We start from the raw sequence: 26,267 nt of genomic DNA, 5'->3' as shown, positions 1-26,267 counted from the left end.
ACTCATTAAGGTTTAAATGAGTTAAAATATGTAAAGCAGTTCCTATGTCCCCAAAACTTGGTCTCTTCTACCTGTACCACCACCACCATCTTTCTTTTGAGCTGCCCATCTGTCAAGCCCTACTGCCCCTACTCTTCCTAAGGCCATATCTGGCCAAGGAAGGCAACATTTTTGTCTCTCTCTGTGAATATCCTAGAGGCTAAGCATTTTCTTTGACCATCATTCTTAATAAATTGCTATTTGTTTTTATTTTGGTGTGTCTAGTCTGTTCTCAGACTGTATACAAATAGAAAACTCCCAGGAGCTAAGGACCCTAGAAGCCTTAGATTTCTTTTTCATGTCCAGTGTTGTCATAATTTAGAAGCATGATGAATGAATGAATGGGTGAGAGTCAAGGGAGAGACCCAGGAAGTCTGAAACAGCTGTGGGTCACATTTAAGATGCATTTTTCTCTTCTGTTTAAAACTATTTCTTCCTTAGTTCTTTCTCTGGAAATGGTTTTATCACTGGGAAGTATTTGGCTTTAAATAGTCAAGATTAATCCAGATTTTTCATTAAAATAATAGGAATCTCAGAATCACTTTATTTTCCTCCAAGGTGCAAAATTTAGCAGAACTTGAGTAAGCTTCAAAGGGGAATTTTTAAAGAAATTGGCCTAGTGGGTACCAATTTCTTAATAAATGTTATGCCACCACTGAAACAATTCGCCATGAATTTATACCAGAAAAGCCTGTTTGATAACAGATGCCCATTTCACCTGTTTTGATAAAGGTAACATCTTTTCAAAGTTCTATTTTTTCTATTGGATTCAACTATAATGTTTCCATGGTCTTCCTGATCTCACCAAACAATAGATAAACTGTCTCCAAATTTATCATTTCTTGGAAATACAATAAAAGAAACTCAATATTCTTATATAAAGCACAACGTTTTTTTCAAAGGTATTGCACAGTGCACTGAGACCAAAATCTAACTTTTAATAATTTATTCTTAATTATTTCTAAAAGGGTTCCCCAAAATAGCGTATGGCCCTTTTGTCATGGGTCAAAAGTATACCCTGTCCCAGATTTATGGCAAGAGGCTTGTTGATAAGTGGTCTTAGAAAGATAGCTGCCAATAGGAGGATAAATTAGAGGGTTATCTGATAACCTAGATAACTAGATAATGTTTAGACTTTATAATTTCCTTCACTTTTAGGAATGCATCTCAAAACCAAGGACTACAATCAAATCCTAGTTTCCTAACTACCCATATATTATTTCCTTAAACATTTTACTTTCTCTGGACACAACACTCTGTCACATACTGATCCCGTCTGAAGTGCTATGCTGCGAGCGCCAGCATTTAGTCACATTCTGGTTTGGATTGTTCATTTTCATATTTTGCTTTTGTTTTCACTAGTCATGTCTCACCAACCAAACAGCTGCTCAGGGTGAGAGCTGACTCTCACCATCCCTCGTGTACTCCATGATCAGGGTCAATAGATCTGTGCGTGTAGGAAATGACTCCCCAGAATTTGCTGGGAGTTTGCTGGGCAGGTCTCCCAGTCAACACAATAAAGTCCCTCTTTGCCTGGGGTAGAAATCTCTAGGAGAAAAAAAATGATGTAACTGGCTTACAGCGTTGACTCTACCCTATTTCTCAGGGCTGGTTATGGTTTACACCTGCTGTTCTGGCTTACTTATTAATGGTGCTCCCATTTCTCTCAAGAGTGTCCCAGTTTAGTTGAAAAGTTATGTGCATAATACACACGTGGGAGAAAGCCTTGAATTCTTAGCATCGTCCCCCAGTCTTTCATCACCTGATTCCAAGCTAATAGCTCAGCCTTTTCTCTGCCACTGGGGGTACTCCTCAAGGAGAAGAGGTTTGCCACAGGTTGGCCTGACGCATTTCATGAACGAGGCTGAGTGCATAGTAGCCGCTCACCAAATGCTGGAGTGGAAGTTCTCACCAACACACGAGCTGATGCTCTAATGTCATTGGGCACCTACAACATGCTGGGCCAAGGGCTTTACAGAGACGGGTCATGGATTCCTCACAGCAACCCCTTGATGCAGCTACTATTAGCATCCTCTTCTTCCCAATGAGGACAGTAAATCCCTGAGAAGTGAAGGAGTCTGCAGGTGGCAGGCTGGCTGTAAAGCCCTTGCGTTTGACTACCATGCCATAGTGCTTTCCCCATGGCGTCTAAGTGTTATGTGACCTTTGAACCCTATGTACAAACTCGTCTCCTGGGAATTCTTCCTGACCCATCAACCCCCGCATGGTAACGCTGACCGAGCATTTAAAAAGAAAGAAAACACCTTGCCGATTTGAAGGCTCTGGTTTACCACCTAATAGTTAACATAATCTAGCTTTATTATTTGAAAGGAAAATATCCAAAGTCCCAACTTTTCAGTCATATTTCCTGTAGAGATAACATTAAAAAAGTGATGCATTCACTGGAAAATGTGTGTGTGTGCAGGCTCTCCATCAAGAGCGAGCCCTTGCCAAACATTAAACAAGTTCACAGACAACACCCTACATTAAATTTCTCTGTGGGGTGCACATATAAAACACAGGCAAGGAAAAAACTACCGGCAATGAAGTCAACAGTTTTAATGTCTAACAGGTCTCTAAGCCAGGAAAGGATGGGTACTGGCTGTGGCAGCAAGTGGTAGGAGAAAGAGTTTAAGTATTGGTTTCCAGGGTCAGGGAGAGAATTTGTCAGCACTTGCAAGTGAGGCAGGGTTAGCTAGGGACAGTGGCTGAGTGAGAAGCTCCAGACTGAAAGCCAGGATGACAGGAAATGAGGAATTACCTGGTCCATCTGGGTTGTGGTCAGGATGCGGGGAGGGATTGGGGATGGAGGGGCAGGTCGGCTGTGGCTTCCTGGGCATGTAACCAGTGCACTCAGAGGAGCCCTGCAGTGAAGTTTAATGCTTTGCTGTCTTGGAAATTTTAGTAAGCTTACCTTTCAGTTTTATCTCATCAGTGAGGTGGGATGGGCAAAAGTGTGTGCGCTGAGGGCTTGGCACCTGGGCTCTTGTCTTTGTCTGCTACTCCCTCCCTTAATTTGCTTCTCAACTGCCTGGTCCCCCACCCGCTGCTGTAGGCCTTCCTCTTCCCACCTCCACTTAGCAACTACTACTGCCCTCCACCTTCCGCAGGGACTTGGGTGTGGATGCAGGGAGGGTTTGGTGGGCACCTCCCCCCTTGGTGACATCTGGCAGGATGTGGTGGCAGCAGTCCCCGCACTGGTTGGCAGTGACACCGTGTGTTAGCTTCTTTCCCACCCCCATTCAGGTAGCTCTGTCCCAGGACTGAGGTTACAATCCCTTGGGGTCTATGGGTTCTGATGGCGGGCCTTTGGGAAAGGGGCACTGGCTTCTTTTTGCCCTGGGGGCTAAGGTGTGGGGTAAGGTGCTTTGATGCTGAGGCTGCCTCTGGTGGGAAAGGGTCCCACACAGTCAGGGGAGAGGGGATGGGGGGAGGTGAGGGTTTGCACGCCTCTGCAGGGCACAACATGAAATAGCCAGTAAATACCATGGCAGGTCAAGACAGAGTCCATGAAAGAAAATGTTTTATATTTTGGTGTCTTTAATGTTACTTTTAAAATAGCAGATCCATCGTTTGATTTTTGCATTGATTGGGGTCATAAACTTACATAGTAAGCACCAGGCGAAGTGTGTACTTTCAGTAGCTTTGCCTCCCCAGCTCTCACCAAAATTATAGGAAAACTCTCAGAAAACGTTTTCAGCAATGTCTTCCACATTGAAATCTGTCGTTGAAATGCTCCTCTGTTTGGAAAAAGGGTGCATCTTTCCTTCCAGACAGCAAACAGAAGAGTGAAGGAGTGTAGCAGAGCTTTCGGGGGTCCACCTTACAGTGTTTAGGAGAAGCCCCTTTGAACCTCTTCCTTCCACCTCCACCTTTTCCACGTCGTCTCTTCTCATCAAAGCTGGGTTGTCATCTCTTTCTTATTTAGAGGCTTCACTCTGCAGCACAGAGATGAGGGGCTGCTTCTTACTGCTGCCATCTGTTCTGAACAATTCCTCTTGTAACATACATACCAACATGAGCTTCATGTCAGCTCCCTTCTGTGGTCTATGACTGAACATTCTAGAATCCCACCAATGGCAGATGCTCCTAGTCATTTTTGCATTAGCAGTTGCCCTGCGGTCCAAAGTGGCTGCGCCTTTTATGGATTGTTTAACCTTCACCATTGTCCCACCCTGCTTGGGCACCAGGGCCCTCAGGCTGCCTTTTAAGGGCTGAGAGAAACCAGAACTGTCTCGGAGCCCCAGGGCATAGCAGAATGCCTTGTCAAAATGGGCATTTGTTCATTTTCCAAGTGATTTTGTAACGTTTAACAGAAATAAGGCCTGAACAGTGATTAGTAGGATTTGCTTTAAAATTTGGCTTAAATTACTTTCAGGTGAAAGGTAAGGATTATCCTTACACACAAAACCACATACTATTTATAAGAAAGAACTTCAAAGGAAAAAAATATCAGTTCTACAGATAGGCTCCTCAAAGACAGATTCAGTGGTTGAAGTTTACCTGCTTTTCAAAAGATTATTTGCTGTTGCTGACAGCTATTTCCCAGACCCATACTTACTTTTCTTTTCTTTCTGCAAAGCATCAAACTTCCTCCATCTTTACTCCAGCCCCAGGCAATAAAGGGGTAGAGAAAAAGATTCGTTCATTCTTTCAGAAAATGTCTGTTGTGCAATTACTGTGTTTCTAGGTTTAAAGGTACAGAAATGAACAAAGTATGAACTGAATCTGGACCAGATCCCATGTGATCCTCAGCCCACATCTTCCTACAGAGGCTTAGAAATACTCTAAAAGGAGGAGGACTTCTATCTGTGATGATTCATGAAGCTATAGATGTTCATTTTTCTGTACAGCTAAGGGCAAGGTACTAGTAATCTACTTAGTGATTTATTAAAAATTGCTAAACTTCTCTATTCATAAATTCAGTAAGCATAGTAAATTTAGAGCAGAACTGTCACTACTTATAACTACTGTCTTCTATTTGGACTTCTGGCTTCCATGAGGCTTTGCAAAGCTATGACTTAGCAGGATTTCCCCAACTTTCCAGAAAAATGCCCCATTAGTGTTTTTTACAAAAGGGACACTGAACATCCTGAAAGGATGTCAGTGATATTCCTGAGTTGGTCAAGACTATCAAGGGCCACTGTTAGAGCTTGTTACTATGTAATTACTTTAGGGTTACTTAATTATCACAGATGTGTTTTGTGGTGAGTTTGTTAATACTACCTTTTGACAGGATACATCTGTTGCCTCAGTGATATTTGAGCTTCTCATTTTCTAGTAACCAGGCTTCAGAATGGATGTGGACTTCGGTTCAAATACAAACCATTTGGGCTTCCCTGGTGGTGCAGTGGTTGAGAGTCCACCTGCCGATGCAGGGGACACGGGTTCGTGCCCCGGTCCGGGAAGATCCCACATGCTACGGAGGGGCTGGGCCCGTGAGCCATGGCCGCTGAGCCTGGGCGTCTGGAGCCTGTGCTCCGCAACGGGAGAGGCCACGGCAGTGGGAGGCCCGTGTACCGCAAATACAAATCATTTGTACCCCAAATACAAATCATTTGCTGCAAGCAGTTTGCTGCTGTGGTGTCAATTTGTCATCCTTACTTTGTCACCGGAATGTGAGAATGGGGGTGGGCACAGGGAGCAAGGTTGGTTACAGGACTGAAATTTACAACTGCTTAGAGTAGCCTTTCAAGCCGTGAGTAGACAAGTAGCATTTTATGGTCTTTTTACCCTCCAACCCCCTCACCAGACTGCACCCCTCTCTTAGCAAGACTGCTCTCTTCCAGCCCTCCTTCATGGACCAGCAGGTGAGGGAACAGTGACTGCAGCACGGGCAAGGCAGCTGAGACAGAACTGCAGCACCAAGGGCCCCCCTGAAGCTCTGTTGTCTTACCCGCAGAGTGGCCGTACTTAAGATTGTGCTTTTTAAGAACTGAACAGTCCGTGAGTGGGGCTCTCTGCCTGGGCTTAAAACAGAAGGAGGCTTTTCAAGGGTAATTTTCAAACAGACATTGCTCAGTGTTGATGAAATAAGGCACAGGAGCTGTCTGCCAAATGTTAAAAGATAAAGGGAATACTTAAATTTGGATTGTACCCCTCAGGTCAGATTACAGCTAAGTGTAGCATGTGGATGCTTGCAGATGCAGAGAAAAACTAATAATTTTCTATACGGAGATTTCCATGACCATAGATTTTTTTTTCAGGTTTTGTGGATGATGTACTTAATAGGAGTCTTATGATATGCCACATTCATTTCCAATAAAATAGTTACCTTAGCTTATCAAATCCTAAAGTACCTTTAACTATAAATCATACCACTATTTTATATAAATCTGAGAAAGAATAAAGCTGCTGATTAATGACACTGCTTTTGCATCCCTCGGGGCTTGTGAGGGAGCTTCCTTTGACTCATTGATACATAAATTTTTTTTAACATCTTTATTGGAGTATAATTGCTTTACAATGGTGTGTTAATTTCTGCTTTATAACAAAGTGAATCAGCTATACACATAAATATATCCCCATATCTCCTCCCTCTTGCATCTCCCTCCCACCCTCCCTATCCCACCCCTCTAGGTGGTCACAAAGCACCCAGCTGATCTCCCTGTGCTATGCGGCTTCTTCCCATTAGCTATCTGTTTTACATTTGGTAGTGTATATAAGTCCATGCCACTCTCTCACTTCATCCCAGCTTACCCTTTCCTCTCCCCATGTCCTCAAGTCCATTCTCTACGTCTGCGTCTTTATTCCTGTCCTGCCCCTAGGCTCTTCAGAACCTTTTTTTTTTTTAGATTCCATATATATGTGTTAGCATATGGTATTTATTTTTATTTCTGGCTTACTTCACTCTGTATGACAGTCTCTAGGTCCATCCACCTCACTACAAATAACTCAATTTCGTTTCTTTTTATGGCTAATATTCCATTGTATACATGTGCCACATCTTCTTTATCCATTCATCTGTTGATGGATGCTTAGATTGCTTCCATCTCCTGGCTATTGTAAATAGAGCTGCAATGAACATTGTGGTACATGACTCTTTTTGAATTATGGTTTTCTCAGGGTATATGCCCAGTAGTGGGATTGCTGGGTCATATGGTAGTTCTAGTTTTAGTTTTTTAAGGAACCTCCATACTGTTCTCCACAGTGGCTGTATCAATTTACATTCCCACCAACAGTGTAAGAGGGTTTTTTTTTCTCCATACCCTCTCCAGCATTTATTGTTTGTACATTTTTTTTTTTTTTTTTTTGCGGTATGTGGGCCTCTCACTGTTGTGGTCTCTCCCATTGTGGAGCACAGGCTCCGGACGCGCAGGCTCAGCGGCCACGGCTCACAGGCCTAGCTGCTCCGTGGCATGTGGGATCTTCCCGGACCAGAACACAAACCTGTGTCCCCTGCATCAGCAGGCGACTCTCAACCACTGCGCCACCAGGGAAACCCTGTTTGTAGATTTTTTGATGATGGCCATTCTGACTGGTGTGAGCTGATACCTCACTGTAGTTATGATTTACATTTCTCTAATGATTAATGATATTGAGCATCCTTTCATGTGTTTGTTGGCAATCTGTATATCTTCTTTGGAGAAATGTCTGTTTAGGTCTTCTACCCAAGGATTGGGTTGGGTTGTTTGCTTTTTTTGATACTGAGCTGCATGAGCTGCTTGTGAATTTTGGAGATTAATCCTTTGTCAGCTGCTTCGTTTGCAAATATTTTCTCCCATTCTAAGGGTTGTCTTTTTGTCTCGTTTATGGTTTCCTTTGCTGTGAAAAAGCTTTGAAGTTTCATTAGGTCCCATTTATTTTTGTTTTTATTTCCATTTCTCTAGGAGGTAGGGCAAAAAGGATCTTACTGCGATTTATGTCATAGAGTATTCTGCCTATGTTTTCCTCTAAGAGTTTTATAGTGTCTGGCCTTCCTTTAGGTCTTTAATCCATTTCGAGTTTATTTTTGTGTATGGTGTTAGGGAGTGTTCTAATTTCATTCTTTTACATGTAGCTGTCCCGTTTTCCCAGCACCACTTATTGAAGAGTCTGTCTTTTCTCCATTGTATATTCTTGCCTCCTTTATCAAAAATAAGGTGACCATATGTGTGTGGGTTTATCTCTGGGCTTTCTATCCTGTTCCATTGATCTATATTTCTGTTTTTGTGCCAGTACCATACTGTCATGATTATTTTAGCTTTGTAGTATAGTCTGAGGTCTGGGAGCCTGATTCCTCCAGCTCCGTTTTTTGTTCTCAAGATTGCTTTGGCTATTTCGAGTCTTTTGTGATTCCATACAACTTGTGAAATTGTTTGTTCTAGTTCTGTGAAAAATGCCATTGGTAGTTTGATAGGGATTGCATTGAATCTGTAGATTGCTTTGGATAGTATAGTCGTTTTCACAATGTTGATGCTTCCAATTCAAGAACATAGTATATCTCTCCATCTGTTTGTATCATCTTTAATTCCTTTCATCAGTGTCTTATAGTTTTCTGCGTACAGGTCTTTTGTCTCCTTAGGTAGGTTTATTCCTAGGTATTTTATTTTTGTTGCAATGGTAAATGGGAGTGTTTCCTTAATTTATCTTTCAGATTTTTCATCATTACTGTATAGGAATGCAAGATATTAATGTGCATTAATTTTGTATCCTGCTACTTTACCAAATTCATTGATTAGCTCTAGTAATTTTCTGGTAATATCTTTAGGATTCTCTATGTTTAGTATTATGTCATCTGCAAACAGTGACAGCTTTACTTCTTCATTTTCTATTTGGATTCCTATTTATTTCTTTTTCTTCTCTGATTGCTATGGCTAAAACTTCCAAAACTATGTTGAATAATAGTGGTGAGAGTGGACAACCTTGTCTTGTTCCTAATCTTAGAGGAATTGGTTTCAAATTTTCACCATTGAGAATGATGTTTGCTGTGGGTTTGTCATATATGGCCTTTATTATGTTGAGGTAAGTTCCCTCTATGCCTACTTTCTGGGGGGTTTTATCATTAATGGGTGTTGAATTTTGTCAAAAGCTTTATTTTCATCTGTTGAGATGATCATATGTTTTTTCTCCTTCAATTTGTTAATATGGTTTATCACATTGATTGATTTGCATATAGAAGAATCTTTGCATTCCTGGGATAAACCCCACTTGATCATGGTGTATGAGCCTTTTAATGTGTTGTTGGATTCTGTTTGCTAGTATTTCGTTGAGGATTTTTGCACCTATGTTCATCAGTGATATTGGCCTGTATTTTTCTTTCTTTCTGACATTGTCTGGTTTTGGTATCAGGGTGATGGTGGCCTCATAGACTGAGTTTGGAAGTGTTCCTCCCTCTACTATATTTTGGAAGAGTTTGAGAAGGATAAGTGTTTGTTAGCTCATCTGTAAATGTTTGATAGAATTCACCTGTGAAGCCATGTGGTCCTGGGCTTTTGTTGGAAGATTTTTAATCACAGTTTCAATTTCAGTGCTTGTGATTGGTCCGTTTATATTTTGTTTCTTTCTGGGTCAGTCTTGGAAGGTTGTGCTTTTCTAAGAATTTGTCCATTTCTTCCAGGTTGTCTATTTTATTGGCATATAGTTTCTTGTAGTAATCTTTCATGATCCTTTGTATTTCTGCAGTGTCAGTTTGTACTTCTCCTTTTTCATTTCTAATTCTGTTGATTTGAGTCTTCTTTTTTTTCTTGATGAGTCTGGCTCATTATTTATCAACTTTGTTTATCTTCTGAAAGAACCAGCTTTTAGTTTTATTGATCTTTGCTATCGTTTCCTTCATTTCTTTTTCATTTATTTCTGATCTGATCTTTATGATTTCTTTCGTTTGCTAACCTTGGGATTATTTTGTTGTTCTTTGTCTAAAATTGCTTTAGGTGTAAGGTTACGTTGTTTATTTGAGATGTTTGTTGTTTCTTGAGGTAGGATTGTATTGCTATAAACTTCCCTCTTAGAACTGCCTTTGCTGTATCCCATAAGTTTTGGCTCATTGTGTTTTCATTGTCATTATTTTCTAGGTATTTTTTGCTTTTCTCTTTGATTTCTTCAATGATCTCTTGGTTATTTATTAGTGTATTGTTTAGCCTCCATGTGTTTGTATTTGTTTTACTGATTTTTTCCTGTAATTGATATCTAGTCTCATAGCATTGTGGTCAGAAAAGATACTTGATACAATTTCAACTTTCTTAAATTTACCAAGGCTTGATTGGTGACCCAAGATATGATCTATCCTGGAGAAGATTCCATGAGCACTTGAGAAGAAAGTGTATTCTGTGGTTTTTGGATGGAAAATATCAAAATATCAATTATTTTTTTCCTGTAAATATCAATTAAGTCCATCTTGTTTAATGTGTCATTTAAAGCTTGTGTTTTCTTATTTATTTTCATTTTGGATGATCTGTCCATTGGTGAAAGTGGATGTTAAAGTCCCCTACTATGAATGTGTTACTGTTGATTTCCCCTTTTATGGCTGTTAGCAATAGCCATATGTATTGAGGTACTCCTATGTTGGGTGCATAAATATTTACAATTGTTATATCTTCTTCTTGGATTGATCCCTTGATCATTATGTAGTGTCCTTCTTTGTCTCTTGTAGTAGTCTTTATTTTAAAGTCTATTTTGTCTGACGCGAGAATTGCTACTCAGCTTTCTTTTGATTTGCATTTGCATCAAATATCTGTTTCCATCCCCTCACTTTCAGTCTGTATGTGTCGCTAGCTCTGAAGTGGGTCTGTTGTAGACAGCACATACACAGATCGTGTTTTTGTATCTATTCAGCCAGTCGCTGTCTTTTGGTTGGAGCAGTTAATCCACTTACATTTAAGGTAGTTATCAATATGTATGTTCCTATTACCGTTTTCTTAATTGTTTTGGGTTTGTTATTGTAGGTCTTTTCCTTCTCTTGTGTTCCCTGCCTAGAAAAGTTCCTTTAGCATTTGTTGTAAAGCTGGTTTTGTGGTGCTGATTTCTCTTAGCTTTTGCTTGTCTATAAAAGTTTTACTTTCTCTGTCAAATCTGAAGGAGATTCTTGCTGGGTGGAGCCATCTTGGTTGTAGGTTTTTCCCTTTCATCACTTTAAATATGTCCTGCCACTCCCTTCTGGCTTGCAGAGTTTCTGCTGAAAGATCAGCTGTTAACCTTATGGGGATTCCGTTGTATGTTATTTGTTTTTTTTCCCTTGCTGCTTTTAATATTTTTTCTTTGTATTTAATTTTTGACTGTTTGATTAATATGTGTCTTGACATGTTTCTCCTTGGATTTATCCTCTATGGGACTGTCTGCACTTCCTGGAGTTGATTAACTATTTCCTGTCCCATATTTGGGAAGTTTTTAACTCTGATCTCTTCAAATATTTTCTCAGTCTCTTTCTTTTTCTCCTCTTCTTCTGGAACTCCTACAATTCGAATGTTGGTGCATTTAATGTTGTCCCAGAGGTCTCTGAGACTGTCCTCAATTCTTTTCATTCTTTTTTCTTTATTCTGCTCTGTGGTAGTTATTTCCACTATTTTATCATCCAGGGTCTTATCCGTTTTTCTGCCTCAGTTATTCTGCTATTGATTCCTTCTAGAGAATTTTTAATTTCATTTATTGTGTTGTTTATCATTGTTTGTTTGCTCTTTAGTTCTTCTTGGTCCTTGTTAAACGTTTCTTGTATTTTCTGCATTCTATTTCCAAGATCTTTGATCATCTTTACTGTCATTACTCTGAATTCTTTTTCAGGTAGACTGCCTATTTCCTCTTCATTTGTTTGCTCTGAGGGGTTTTTACCTTGCACCTTCATCTGCTGTGTGTTTCTCTGTCTTCTCATTTTGCATAACTTACTGTGTTTGGGGTCTCCTTTTCGCAGGCTGCAGGTTTGTAGTTCCCATTGTTTTTGGTGTCTGCCCCCAGTGGGTACAGTTGGTTCAGTGGGTTGTGTAGGCTTCCTGATGGTGGGGACTAGTACCTGTGTCTTGGTGAATGAGTCTGGATATTGTCTTTCTGTTGGGCAGGACCGTGTCCGGTGGTGTGTTTTGGGGTGTCTGTGACCTTATTATGATTTTAGTCAGCCTGTCTGCTAATGGGTGGGGTTGTGTTCCTGTCTTGCTAGTTGTTTGGTATAGGATGTCCAGTCCTGTCGCTTGCTGTTTGTTGAGTGAAGCTGGGTCTTAGCATTGAGATGGAGATCTCTGGGAAAGCTCTCACTGACTGCTGTTACGTGGGGCCAGGAGGTCTCTGGTGGAGCAGTGTCCTCAACTCAACTCTCCCACCTCAGAGGCACAAGCCTGACACTTGACCGGAGCACCAAAACCCTGTCAGCCACATGACTTTTGGGATGTCTGAGGTCTTCTGCTAGCATTCAGTATGTGTTCTGTAGGAGTTGTTCCACATGTAGATGTATTTATGATGTATTTATGGGGAGGAAGGTGATCTCCACATCTTACTCCTCTGCCATCTTGAAGCCATCTCCTGATACATAAATTTTATATTATCTATTTTTTGTAAAAAGAGATGATTTTATTTTTAATACATTCTTTGTTAGAATAGCTTTATATTTAAGAAAAGTTGCAAGTATAAGAGAGAATTTCTGTGTACTTGACATCCAATTTCTCCTATTCACCTCTTAGGTTAATATGGTACATTTGTCACAACTAGGGAACCAATATTGATACATTATTAGCGAAAGTCCGCAATTGATTTGATTTCCTCCATTTTAACCTAAGATCTTGTTCCTTTCCAAAGTCCCATGCAGGACACCACATCACATCTAGTCATGTCCCCTTAGGCTCCTATAGACTCAATCTCCCAGACTTTCCTTGGTTTTGATGACCTTAATGGTTTGGAGGAGTCGTGGTTAGGTATTTTGTAGAATGTCTTTCAGTTTAGTTTTGTCTGATGTTTCTTCGCATGTTTAGACTGGGGTTTTGTGGAGGAAGAGATCTATTACTTTAAAATAAATATTAAAAGGAAAGTAAGGGGCTTCCCTGGTGGCGCAGTGGTTGAGAGTCCGCCTGCCGATGCAGGGGACACAGGTTCGTGCCCCGGTCTGGGAAGATCGCACATGCCACTGAGTGGCTGGGCCTGTGAGCCATGGCCGCTCAGCCTGCACGTCTGGAGCCTGTGCTCCACAACGGGAGATGCCACAACAGTGAGAGGCCCGTGTACCGCAAAAAAAAAAAAAAGGAAAGTAAGCAAAAGAAAAATTACTGCTAAATATTCTTCACCTTGAGAATCCAACTCTCATGCCTCACGCTTCAACTCAGAGCTATTGGTAGCCTAGTTTTTCTACCACATCACTCTGTGCCAGCATGAACTGTGGTTAGGCCATGTTTTAGAAGCACTGCTCCCCTGGGTTTCTTTCTAAATCACTGACCCTCTTCAGCCATTTTTTTTTTCTTTTTTTTTTTTGTTTTGCTGTACGCGGGCCCCTCACTGTTGTGGCCTCTCCCGTTGCGGAGCACAGGCTCTAGATGCACAGGCTCAGTGACTATGGCTCATGGGCCTAGCCACTCCGCGGCATGTGGGATCTTCCTGGACCGGACCACGAACCTGTGTCCCCTGCATTGGCAGACGGACTCTCAACCACTGCGCCACCAGGGAAGCCCTTCAGCCAGTTTTGAAGCTGTTCCTTTCTTGACCTTACTGAAAGGTGTCAGGCAGTGGCAGCAAGGACCAAACTGCCCCTGGCCAATGTACCATGCCACTGACTGTTAAATGTATTTGAAAGATTTCAAAAGCTGGGGAAAAAGTATGTCTTAGAACCAATGAAGTATGGTATTCTGAACTTTTAATATGCCATTTCCTATAAAACAGCTTTATATTGAATATTGTCCGATTACCATTTGGGGTTCAGACATAAATATGTTGATGTTATATCTCCAGATCAAATTAAAACCAGTCAGCTTCCACCTGCTAGATTCATGAAAAGTTGAATATATTTTCCTTAAGACTCTATCACTGCCCCCACAGTTTTCAAAATCCCAAGGAGCTGGTACAGTTCCGATGGAGGCCCATCCAACTTCTGCATGCTGTATGGCTTAATTGCATTCAAGACCACCTCGCCTGCGCTAAGCCCTGTTGTGGGCTGGTCCTCCACCACCGTATCAGGTGCCTGCTGGCCAGAATCCCTGCATGGGCGGGCACAGCTGCTCAGAAGAGACCCGTTCTGTGAACAAGCCTCTGGCTCAGTGCCCAATGTTCTCCTTGGCAGGTTTCCAGGGCGGCAGCTCAAGGGTCTTACTCTCCAGCCCATCCTAAGACTCCGTCTACCTCCTGAGAGCAAGAGGAGATTCCAGCCTCCACTGGGGACCCAGAGGGAATTGTCTCTCCCCTGTTTGGGGATGAACCGAGGATTAAGCCTCAGTGTTGTTGTTGTTGTTTTTATTTTTTTTTATTTTGCGGTACGCGGGCCTCTCACTGTTGTGGCCTCTCCCGTTGCGGAGCACAGGCTCCAGACGTGCAGACTCAGCGGCCATGGCTCATGGGCCCAGCCGCTCTGCGGCATGTGGGATCTTCCCGGACTGGGGCACGAACCCATGTCCCCTGCATCGGCAGGTGGACTCTCAACCACTGCACCACCAGGGAAGCCCCCTCAGTGTTGTTTTTAAACGTCCAAATCACGATAGAAACAATCTGGCCTCCTTTTTTTTTAAATCAAAAATAAACCTAACTACTGACAAAAGGTGTTTATGGACTGTCTTTAACAGGCTCAAAGTTACTTGGAAATTGATTTTGATTTTGAAACTTCTCTCTGGGCCTTGAAGAGTGTCTGGGATGATGTCCACCTTCCCTGATTGGGTCCAGAGGGTCCCAGATCTTTAAAGCACAACGGTGAGAGCAGAGTGGTGCCTGGCCCTCTCCAGCTAGAGTAAAGCCTGCACACCCTCCACAGATCTGGTCTCTGACAGGATGTTTGCAAGCCAGCTGTCTTTAGCTTATGGAGAAGGTGGCTCTCTGTACATTGTGGTTTCAGGGACACAGGAAAGGAATTGTGCTAGGCCATAAGATTCTCCCCATTGGTCGCTTGATGCCATGTATATATTTAGTAGAGGACGTATGCTTGTCTTTTATGTAATTAAAATACAACAGATCATGAGTAGGGGTAGTGTATTAATATGAATTCACTCATGGTAAGTTGTAAATAGTTGCTTTTGTGATCCTCTCTAAGAACAAATGAAAATAAGATTGATGAGGATTACCACATTTGGTAAAGAGATACGTCAAAGAGGGAAATGGACGTGGAAGCTTAAATCTGGGGTCTTCACGAGCAAGTTTGTTCTAACTCACAATTCTGGTAAGGCTGGCTTTATGTGTAAATAGTCCAGTAATGCTTCCAATCCACTTCCTCATTATATATATTCCTACATCATTGGAGTAAAAGAATATGTAATATAATTGGTTACATCATTCTTTGTTTATTTTCCTAATCCATGTCTCAGGCACTCAATAAAAATGCTGAAGCAGTTTACAAAATAAAATCCTAGTGTAACATTTAAAAATATTTAGTAATAAAAGGGACAGAAAATGAGGGTTGAATATTCTGATAATATTGAATATTATATTATTGAATAATCTGATAAAGCCAGAAATGTATGTTTAGGGTCCTGTGTGTTTAAAAAACGTGGTTCAGATATTTTACAGTAGGTTTTATCATATTGAGGAAGTATTCCATTAAATCTGTATTAATTAAGAATTGATGTTGAATTTTGTCAAATGCCTTTTCAGCACTTGTGGAAATCGGTGCTTTTTTTTCTCTTTACATTCCTGGAATAAACTACACTTAGCTGTAATGTACTATTGTATTATGTGCTGCCAGATTCAGCTTTTCAATATATTTTACAGGATTTTTTGCATTGATATTTGTGAGCAAGCATTGTTAAAGAAAAATTATTCAGTGACACTTGTTAAAGTTGGTAAGGAAGACTTTATTCAAGGGGGAGGGGGTTCTTGTGATAGGTATAGGGAAAATTGCGGTGGTGTCTTGTAGTGAGAGAGAGAAATTGGGCTCAACTCCAAATATAACAAGGAAAAGTGGAAATTATAGCTAAGGAGCAGAGTAGGAGTGAATGCATGGAAAATTACTAAAAGGAAACATCAGGGGTCAGGGAGGATTCTGGCGAAACTGACCTAACAGGGTTCTTGATGAAGGCAGGCCAGGGTGATCAGATATCACCTATGAGATGGAGGATGATGAGGAACTTGATTGGATACCAAGTGTAATCAAGTATGGAAGATGGTGGATTCTGGCTCAACTGTCTCAGGATTCCTGCTCTAATTGGACAATGCAGAAAATGAACACAGAAGCCCAAATGTCAGAGCCTAGCTGAGCAAGAGCTCAGAAGAGCCTGATAAGAGTTTGGTCAAGAGAGAGAATCTTTGTCAGGGTGGTGTGTAATTTTCTTTTTTAGTGAAATTTTTGCATTTTGAAATCTTTGCTTGCTTTAAAAAAAAACGGTTTTGGGCTTCCCTGGTGGCACGGTGGTTGAGAGTCTGCCTGCTAATGCAGGGAACACGGGTTTGAGCCCTGGTATGGGAGGATCTCACATGCCGCAGAGCAACTGGGCCCGTGAGCCACAACTACTGAGCCTGCGCATCTGGAGCCTGTGCTCCGCAACAAGAGAGGCCGCCATAGTGAGAGGCCCGCGCACTGCGAAGAAAAGTGGCCCCTGCTTGCCACAACTAGAGAAAGCCCTCGCACAGAAACAAAGATGCACACAGCAAAAATAAATAAATTAATTAATAAACTCCTACCCCCAACATCTTCTTTAAAAAAAACAAAACAAAAATGGTTTTGAACATTTTCCTTTTAAAATATGTCCTCAGGGCTCTTAGGACACAAAATTCTGCTTTTAAGAAATCATCATTATGATTGCTGACATTAAATTAGCACTTTCTGCGAATAATCATCACTAAAACCCCTATGAGCCCAGGTACTATGATTTTTCAGTTTTGCATGTGAGGAACTGGGTGCACTGATGTTAAGTATTTTTCCTTGTACTAGCAACTAGCTGAGCAGGATTTGATTGCAGGCTCCAGGGTCCATGCTCTTACCCAGAAATTTAGCCTGTGATGAAACCAAACTGTTAAAAAGATGGCAGGGGTAAAGTATATTATTTTGTTTGTTCAGGTCCCTTATCTGATTTCCTTTAGGATCATCCTGGCTTATTTTATGTTTCTTTTGTGGAAACTCGCATGGCAGGAAAAGGAGAAAAAACCTCACTACGACACCATCCTGAAGTAATGTGGCTTGCAATGCAAATGTCCCCTAACAAAAATGTGAGAATTAGGATTTTTTGAGCAGAGCGAGTATGAGAAGATTATTTGTGTTACCAAAAAATCTAGGACTTTATAAAGAATTTCAATAGTAGATTCCTTAAACAGGAAGCTGTCTGTATCCTTCACCACAGGGCATTCAAAATATGAAGCAAATTAGATTTAATTAGTCTGCAACATTGTCAGGAATGGAAAAATTGTCAAGGTAACTGCATTCTATACATTTTCTTAAAATTTCTTAATAATACACATTCTCTAAAGTAGTTAATTTTGGCATGTGTTGCCAACATTTCTGATCAGGCTACAGTGTATATATTTCCAGACTGCTACAAATCCACAAAGAATTTCATAGTGCAGAACAGAAATAGGAATCTTGTTTTTCAGTTGTTCTATTTTTCCACGTCTGTGTTCCCAACTGAGCATAAAGACTACTGAAATGCATGAATTTGGAAGTTTTTAATGAGAGTGAAAGCCAGCATATGCACCCAAGTCCCGACATCTGTTCCAACTTGTAACTGGCTGTAACAGCCTATGCTCTATGCAGAACGACTGTGATCATGACAAAAATTACTTTTAAATTGCTTATGTAACTATATGTCTCGGATCATGGCACTATCTTTGGCTTCTATGTGTGTTATTTTTCTAGTATTTCAGGCCTTTTTTTAATTTTAACCACTGAGGTATAGTTGAATTAACGTGTATCAAGGAAGGAAATAAAAGGCTAACTCTAAGAGACTCTGTCACAATGATAACAATTTAAGAAAAATGGGATTTAGCTTTGTTTTCTAGAAGTGAGTTCCAGAGACTTATTAAAAGGGCATTTTGGGGACAAGATTAAGAGCTACATAATTTGCAGGGCTTAGTGCAAAATAAAAACACAGGGTCCATGGCTCAAAAACCAGGAAAAAATGTCATTAAAGGTACTAAAATATATAGTTTTTTCTACAGTTTCTCTCTCAACTTGTCATGGTGCTATTTTATTTGCTATTTAAGGTCATTTAAGTAAAGAAAAATTACGAGTAAATTATTAGCATTTCTTTATATTGTGCAATGCTAGTTTTAAATGCAAATGTAAGACCCTTTAAGTCCTAAGCAGAATCACTAAAATGGCACAATTTGTATTTTGTAGTTAATACATGCATACGTACTTTATTCTTACCACACTAGTGGAAATGCACAGAACTCAACTTTTTGATACTTGCTCATTCTACTAATACCCTCTGCCTTCCACTTACTCACGAGTGAGGGAGAACTGAAAGCAAAAGGAAGCAGGGGTTTCTCTAGCTTTTGCTTTCCCTGTGTCCTAATTTTCAGCGTCAGTGGCTGGCTAATACAGGAAAGGAACATGAATAAGAAAGGACATGATACGATTCTTTGGTCATTTTTGTTTCTTAAAATGCTGTTGCCTTCTTTCTGCATTTGAAGCAAGTTCTGGTTCAAATGGAAGTGTGACCTCAGGGCTGTCAGTTTCCCTTCCACAGCCCCTTACTCAGTGGTAGATGTAATACGCTTACCTTATTTGACCTTTGAGTCTTACTGGACTCCCACACGACATAGGCCCTTTGGAATGCTATGCTAATGGGTACCTAGAATGCTATACATGGATGGAAGGAAGTGCAGACATGCATTATTGTTCTCATCTGCTCTGCTCACACTCATGCTCCATTATCCCATTGGACAGCCCTTATAAAACATGAATTGAAAGATAAAAGTATTAAGAATTTCATGATGGTGACAGCAGGATATTAAACCAAGCGTGGGACCCTTCTGAACATGGGGTCCATGTGACTGTACATGCTGCCCATGAGGCTGACCCTACCTCAGTGACCTCATCTACAAATTGGGATGAGAATAGTTCTTGTCAGGTAGGATTGCCATGAGGAGTAACTAAATTATGAATATAATGTATCCAGCACATAGGAAGTACTCAACACACAATAGTTTCTTAATACCTATATTGCTTTATATCCCAAATAAAATCAGGAAATGGTTATTATATTGTTACTAGAAAACTTGATTTAAGTTGAGCTTTTCCTTATATAAGCTCCACTAAGCAAGATATACTTTCAAACACATGAGACTGAAACACAGCGAACGCTCCTTTATCTGTATTGTGTTTATTAGGCACCAATGTGATCAATGAGCAAAGCTCTGAGGTCAATTCAAGAGGTTACCTGGTTTATCTTTTGCAGTGGTAATTTCTGCAGCAGGTTATAGCAAATAGGGCCTGGTGAGGTGTCCAGGAAAAAGACAAAGGCTTGAGTCATTAAACATGGTTGAAGGCCAGGTTGTCTCTGGCTGAGAATGAGGTCAGCCCCATAAAGCCTTGGGCTTCAAACACATGAAGGGGAGATATTTGAAAGAAAACAAAGACGTGAGCTCTGTCTGAGCAAGTAGGAGTGAACTGCGATTGACTGCAGCATCCGGGTGAAGTGTGGTGTAGAATGAGTTCCAGGATCCAGAGTTACTGAAGAAATATTGTAGATAATATCCATCAATCAATTGATTAATCCAATAGAGCTGCTTATAAAATGCTATTTTATATGCCCAGAGTGTATTTGGCTTATTTATACACTGTGTATAGACCAACCATTCCTCTTTTTTTTTTTTTTTTTTTTTTTTTTTTGCGGTACGTGGGCCTCTCACTGTTGTGGCCTCTCCCGTTGTGGAGCACAGGCTCCGGACGTGCAGGCTCAGTGGCCATGGCTCATGGGCCTAGCCGCTCCGCAGCATGTGGGATCTTCCCGGACGGGGGCACGAACCCGTGTCCCCTGCATCGGCAGGCGGACTCTCGACCACTGCGCCACCAGGGAAGCCCCAACCATTCCTCTTGAAAACATCAATTTTAAAAACTTTGATAAATTATCAGTCCCTGATTGAGTTGACACATATTGATTGTCTAAATATCATTTTATTTAAAACCTAAGTATTTTAATTTTTATTTATTTATTTTTACTGTCCACATTTTAATTTTTTTTTTTTAGGTTGTTAAAATTCATTGAAGTGTATTTGATTTACAATGTTGTGTTTAATTTCTGCTGTACAGCAAAGTCACTCAGTTATACATACACGTATTCTTGTTCATATTCTTTCCCATTATGTTTATCACAGGATATTGAATATAGTTCCCTGGGCTATACAGTAGGACCTTGTCATTACTATTCAATGTTTTGATGAATACAGACACCTGTGTATCTTAAAATTGTCAAGATACCAGCCCACAGATTTCCCTCATAAAACCTAAATCTTTTTAAAAGAGATTCTCTATTTTCCATTGGTATATTTTAGGTGAAAATTATACCAAGTTAAATTGTGATTTTGTTTAAAAATTGTTCATGACAATGATTGATTGGATGTGATAACAGACTGAAATACAAACAGGATAAAAAAAATAGGTAGGATGTTATGAATATTCAGATTCCCAAGAAAGTGAGCAATTTCAGATCATTCAACAGGTGAGACTCTTGTGTCCTGCACAAGTATGATTTTCCTTCTCTGACTTTGAAGCACCAGACTGACCTTCTGTGAGGAGTAGGATAACAAAAGAAATATGATCTGATTTTTTAAAAAATCTCTTCGCAGAGAAAAGGACTGATGAAAATGTGGCATGAAATCTGTGTCTAGCATAATTCTTTTAAGACTTCTCCCCGACTCCTGTCCATGGGGTTTTGAAAATCTGGATTTAATTTTCACTTTAAAAACTTAATGGCCTGAACTATCCCGAGAAATTTGAACTTTCTGAATTCTTGGGCCCTCTCACCCACCCGTGCTGTGGTTACGATGACTAAAGCTGACTAAAGCTGGGAACACTGAGTCAGGAATGGGTTTGCTGTCGTGAACTCTGTTCGCAAAGAATCTTACTTATAAATAATGTTACTCTTTCCAGATGCTGAGCCTAAATATCTGATAGTCGTGCGGCCCGCTCCTCCTCCCAGCCAAAAGAAGTCATGCTCAGGTATTTTTGTTGATTTTTTTTTTTTTTTAATTAACTTTAAAGCATGCCTTTTTGTCTCTTTTCTACCCACAAAGACCACGTGGCTTGGAGATGTCTCAGGAATATAGGTTAGAAGATGTACCATGCCCAGCAGACCCCCGTCAACGCAACCCTGCTTGGGGAGTAGCATAGCCTGGTGGGAGAGGCTCTTAGGGTCTTTTCCATCCTCACCACATACAAACTGCAGGGATTGAGACAAATTATTGAACCTCTCTGTGCCTCCATTCTGCCGTATGGTAGGGTCTGCGTGAGGATTAAATGAGTCCACAAATACGCAACACGTAGGACAGGCCTGGCCCAGAGCAAGTGCTCATTTAGAGTTAACTCCTGTTGGCCTGTCTCTACTTTGTAATGTGTGAACTAAAGCCCGCTCTTGTGCCTTTCAGATTTTTTAGGGCAAAATTTAATGTCTAACCTTTGCTGAAGGAAACTGTTGACATTTCAAAAGCATAACTCATTTACGTGTGTGTTGAATGGGTTGGAACTTGGATTTTATTTACGCCTCTTCCTTCTAAATCTCTTGTATTTAGTCAAACATAGAAAATAGGACTTCTTTCATAAAACAGCAGTGCAACACCCATCTTCCCAGGGCTAGGGAGACTTAAAACAGGAAAGTAGATACCATATGTATAAAAAAGTAGAAACATTTCTGCATGACTAAGGAAGATTAAAATCCTATGTTGTCCCGGGACTTCCCTGATGGGGCAGTTCTGCCCGCCAATGCAGGGGACATGGGTTCGATCCCTGGTCCAGGAAGATCCCACATGCTGCGGAGCAGCTAAGCCCGTGCGCAACTACTGAGCCCACACATCCTAGAGCCCATGGGCCACAACTACTGAGCCCACGTGCTGCAACTACTGAAGCCCGTGTGCCTAGAGCCCATGCTCCGCAACAAGAGAAGCCACCACAATGAGAACACTGCATACCACAACGACGAGTAGCCCCCACTCGCCACAACTAGAGAAAGCCCGCAAGCAGCAACGAAGACCCAACGCAGCCCAAAAAAAAAAAAAAAACCTATGTTGTCCCAGTTTCACTGCTAAAATTTCTTCTCAGATCAAATAAGGAAGCCGTTGCTATTACGAAGGACTGATAGAACTGTAAATATGCTTTTAACATCTGATGTCTCATCTTACTACTCTAGATAAAGCTGATCATAGTGCTTTTCTTTTCTTTTTCATGTTCTAATGTGAACTGTTCTCAAAATAATTATTTCCTAATCATATTTGTCTTTTATAGTACTCTGGTTTTTCACACAGAAAAAAGGATCTTTCTTAAAGGGATGAGAAGGGTTGGGGGACTGTACAGATATTCACATAAACTGAGCAAAGGCGCCCTTTGCAGCTCTGTATTCTGTCTCCTAGGTGTATTAGCCATGCCTGGTTACTAGAAATCAGTTGCCACTATCCCCTCCCCTCCTTCTGTTGGTTTCCTTTTCTTTTTAGAGAAGCAATAAATGGTCAAGTATTTTGAGAAATACAGGTCCTTTTCCTTGACCTCTTGTATTATCCCAAAGTGCAAGGGAAATTTCAATCAGTACTTACAACTTACTAATGGTAGTCATCCAGGCAGCTTTCCATACACTTGAAAAGAAATGTACTCTCATCAATATTTCAAGATTCTATTTCAGAATATTTAACAATAAAGTTAGGAAGCATGAGTATGGTTTTATGGGGTTCTGGCTTCATAGTCACTGAACTTTTTCTTAATATGATTATAAAACAAATATACAAAAAGAAGTAAGGAAGGTCAAGAGAGTGATTACACCTTAATAGCATTTTATAACTTCGTTTCATTTGGGGGCTTCTGTGACACTGGCCTTAGAGATTATGTTTCACTATGATGACCAACACAGGAAATTGTTTCATCCCACTCAGGATATAATACCCCCCCTTTCCTTTCAGACAACAGATATAATTTTTGTTTTTATAATCTGCATTTAAGAGTGATGTAATGAGTCATGGATTAGCTTCCATTCATTTTATATTTGTATCTGCCACATAAATTTTAATTATTTAATCATTTTTAAAGTAAGATCCAAATTTAGTGAAATAATTATTTGATAGTCATGTAAACCTTAGGTTCCTTGGGGAAAGAAAAATGTACCTTTTTTCTCTAAGTGGCATTATCTTCATACATTGTGAGCTAAGCCAGTGATATAGTAAAAAGAAAAGTAGATTATAATTCAGGAGACCTGGATTTGAATCTCAACCTTGGACAACCTTGAAACTACTCTGGGCCTTGTTTTTCATCTATAAAATGAGACAGTTGTGTTACATGAGTGAGTGAAAATCAATGCAGGGGTGGAAAAAGCCTTATCAGAATCACCTCAGGGCTTTTTCAAACTACCTGTATTCCCCACCTTTATCTCAGATTCTAATCTGCCCTCCTTGGGGGCCAAACTTGCACCCTTTGAATCATAGATAAGGTACTGTTGCAGGTGGACCTGGACAGATTTTCAGAGAAGTATAGTTGCATGTTTGCAAGTAATTAAACAATAACCATCTTTGAAAATTATTTAAAATATCTTTTAAAAATTCATCTATGTCACAGTGAAGTAACTTTCCACCACTAGGTTGTGTATATTCTTGTTTCAGAGGGCTTTTCTGCTAGAATAACAACTTATACAACTTAAATCTGACAGAAGCAACAGTCATGGCACAATTTTCAAGGGTATTTGGTTCAGATAACCTTAGCTAAGCTCATACAAGGGGTACCCTCCTACCCACCTTTAAAGGTCACAGGCCATTTTGCTGTTTGGCTCACACTACAGTAGATGAAGATAAAATTTCTTTTTATAGCAAATATACATAGTATCATGAAATGAAAAACGGAATTAATGGAAATACAAAGCATATACGTTTTACATTAGTGCTGCATAGTTTTATTAGGTCCCATTGGATTTTTAATGAATCCTATTAGATTTTACCCTGGTTTCTTTTATGAGCCAGTGTTGGTTTCCATGGTTGAAAATCTTCCCTCCTCTTTTTCGCTCTCCTCCCATGCCTGCAATTTCAAATATTTTTGAAAAAGCAAATGTCTGCATCCCCCCCCACCACATACTTGGAAAGAATCTAGAGTGGTATATCAGCGTCACTCTTGGCATTGCCCCAATCCAGTTAGTCTTGTCAGAATAACTGTGCTTCCTGTATCACTCCTTCTCTTCCAGCAGTATTAAAAATGTGTGCACCTTTTCCATTTAGATACTCACTGTAAAAAAAAAAAAAAAAAAAAAAAAAAAAAAGGCTATTACAATGGTCTCACAAGGGATTTTACACTTCCAAATAGTTTTTTTTAAAAAAAGGCTATAACCTGCAAGCTACATGGTAAGCTTTCTTTTCTAAGGTGTTATTTCACACTAATTCACAGTCCCAGGGGGAAAAAAAGCATAATTTATTTTGTCTGTAGAAGAAAAGTGAGTATATATGTATATATATGCCTATATGTGTATGAGTTTATTTCATTGATAATAGCCAAAACCTCCATATTCATCCCTGACTTGCAAGAAAATAAAAACTAGGAATGTATATAGTTTATATGTGTATATACACACACACACACATAAACCTCAAAAGGGTATTTCATTTGATTCCTGCTTAAATTCATGGGCAAACCATTATTAATATTTGTGCACTATATAAAAAGAAAAGGAACTTAATGCCTTCACGTTCTTCATCTCTTGCTAGCTAAATTGTCTTTGTCTATTTTACCCAGATCATAAAGGGCTTCCCTGGTGGTCCAGTGGCTGAGACTCTGCACTCCAGGGGACCCCGGTTTGACCCCTGGTCAGGGAACTAGGTCCTACATGCCACAACTAAGAGTTCGCATGCCTCAACTAAGGATCCTGCATGCCTCAACTAAGACCCAGTGCAGCCAAATAAATAAATATTTTAAAAATTATTTTAAAAAAAGAAAATACACTAAATATTAACGAGAATTAACCTGTCTGTTACCTCCGCAGGTAAAGCACGATCTCGCAAACCTCTCCACCTGGTGGTTGGCACTCTGACACCAAGCTCAGTCTTCCTGTCCTGGGGCTTCCTCATCAACCCTCACCATGACTGGACATTGCCAAGTCACTGTCCCAATGACAGGTAGTTCACCATTATGGAAAATTTTGTTTTTCATCTGAAAATTGGCACTTGCTTTCAATAGTATCTGCACATGCTTTAGAAGAATGTGTAAATGGCAGGAGCATCAGTATTTACAGATCAGCTATTATCTGTAGAGCCTGATCTAGGTGTGACGGGAATGAAGATACATTAGTCAGGATCCCTACCCTTCAGGGAGTTATCATCTATCCGAATAGAAAACACATGCAAGTATTTTTTTCTTTCTGAAGAAAAAACTAGAAAGGGAAATAAGCCAAATAGCAAGTGGGGTTATCAGTGATAAGTGTAAAAAAATAATCAGAGGATGAGGTTGAAAGCACTTAGTAGAGACTGTTAAAAGTTGCAAAGCTTCATCTTTGGTTTGAAAAGGATGGATCTTTGATCTGTCAGTTGACGAGTTGACGAAGTACTAAAACAATAGTTCTCTCAGTGTGGTCCCTAAACTAAGCAGCATCAGCCTCAATCAATATCACTTGGGAAATTATAAAAAATGGAAATTCTCAGGTCTCCAGACCTACTGAATCAGAAACTTCACGTAAGCTTAGGGATCACTGACTTAGAAAACTGGAGGGAGGAACACATGGAGAAATGTAGGTCAAGGAAAAGCACAGTTGGAAATGAAGCTACCATCTTTCCTTGGCAGAACAAAATAAGAAAGACCTAAGTTTATTTTTAAATTACTGCCATTCATCCATCCAGCACATGTAGTTGGCATTGTCTGTGTGCTGGGCACTGTATAAATGCTGAACCATGATTCTAAACTGGGTATAAGATGATATTTGCTTTTCATAAATATTACTACAGTAGCTTCAAAATTCAAAACTTTGCATCTGACAATCAAAATTTTCAAGCTTCAACCAAGGATTTTTTTTTTTTTTTTTTTTTTTTTTTTTTAA

General features: G+C 40.2%; 1 protein-coding gene across 1 annotated transcript in view; it reads left to right on the top strand.

The window, feature by feature from the left end:
- LOC103081423 (target of Nesh-SH3-like) overlaps positions 1-25,357 on the top strand; it is a 97,796-nt gene extending 72,439 nt beyond the window's left edge. Inside the window, exons 3-4 of the mRNA XM_007460947.1 lie at positions 21,152-21,220; positions 25,221-25,357. Of these exons, the coding sequence (XP_007461009.1) occupies positions 21,152-21,220; positions 25,221-25,357 (206 nt within the window). The remainder of the gene's footprint in view (positions 1-21,151; positions 21,221-25,220) is intronic.
- Positions 25,358-26,267: the final 910 nt, after the last annotated feature.

The sequence above is a fragment of the Lipotes vexillifer genome, unplaced genomic scaffold, assembly GCF_000442215.2.
Source record: "Lipotes vexillifer unplaced genomic scaffold, Lipotes_vexillifer_v1.1 scaffold910, whole genome shotgun sequence".
Taxonomy (NCBI): Eukaryota; Metazoa; Chordata; class Mammalia; order Artiodactyla; family Lipotidae; genus Lipotes; species Lipotes vexillifer.
This window is presented reverse-complemented; position numbering and strand designations above follow the sequence as displayed.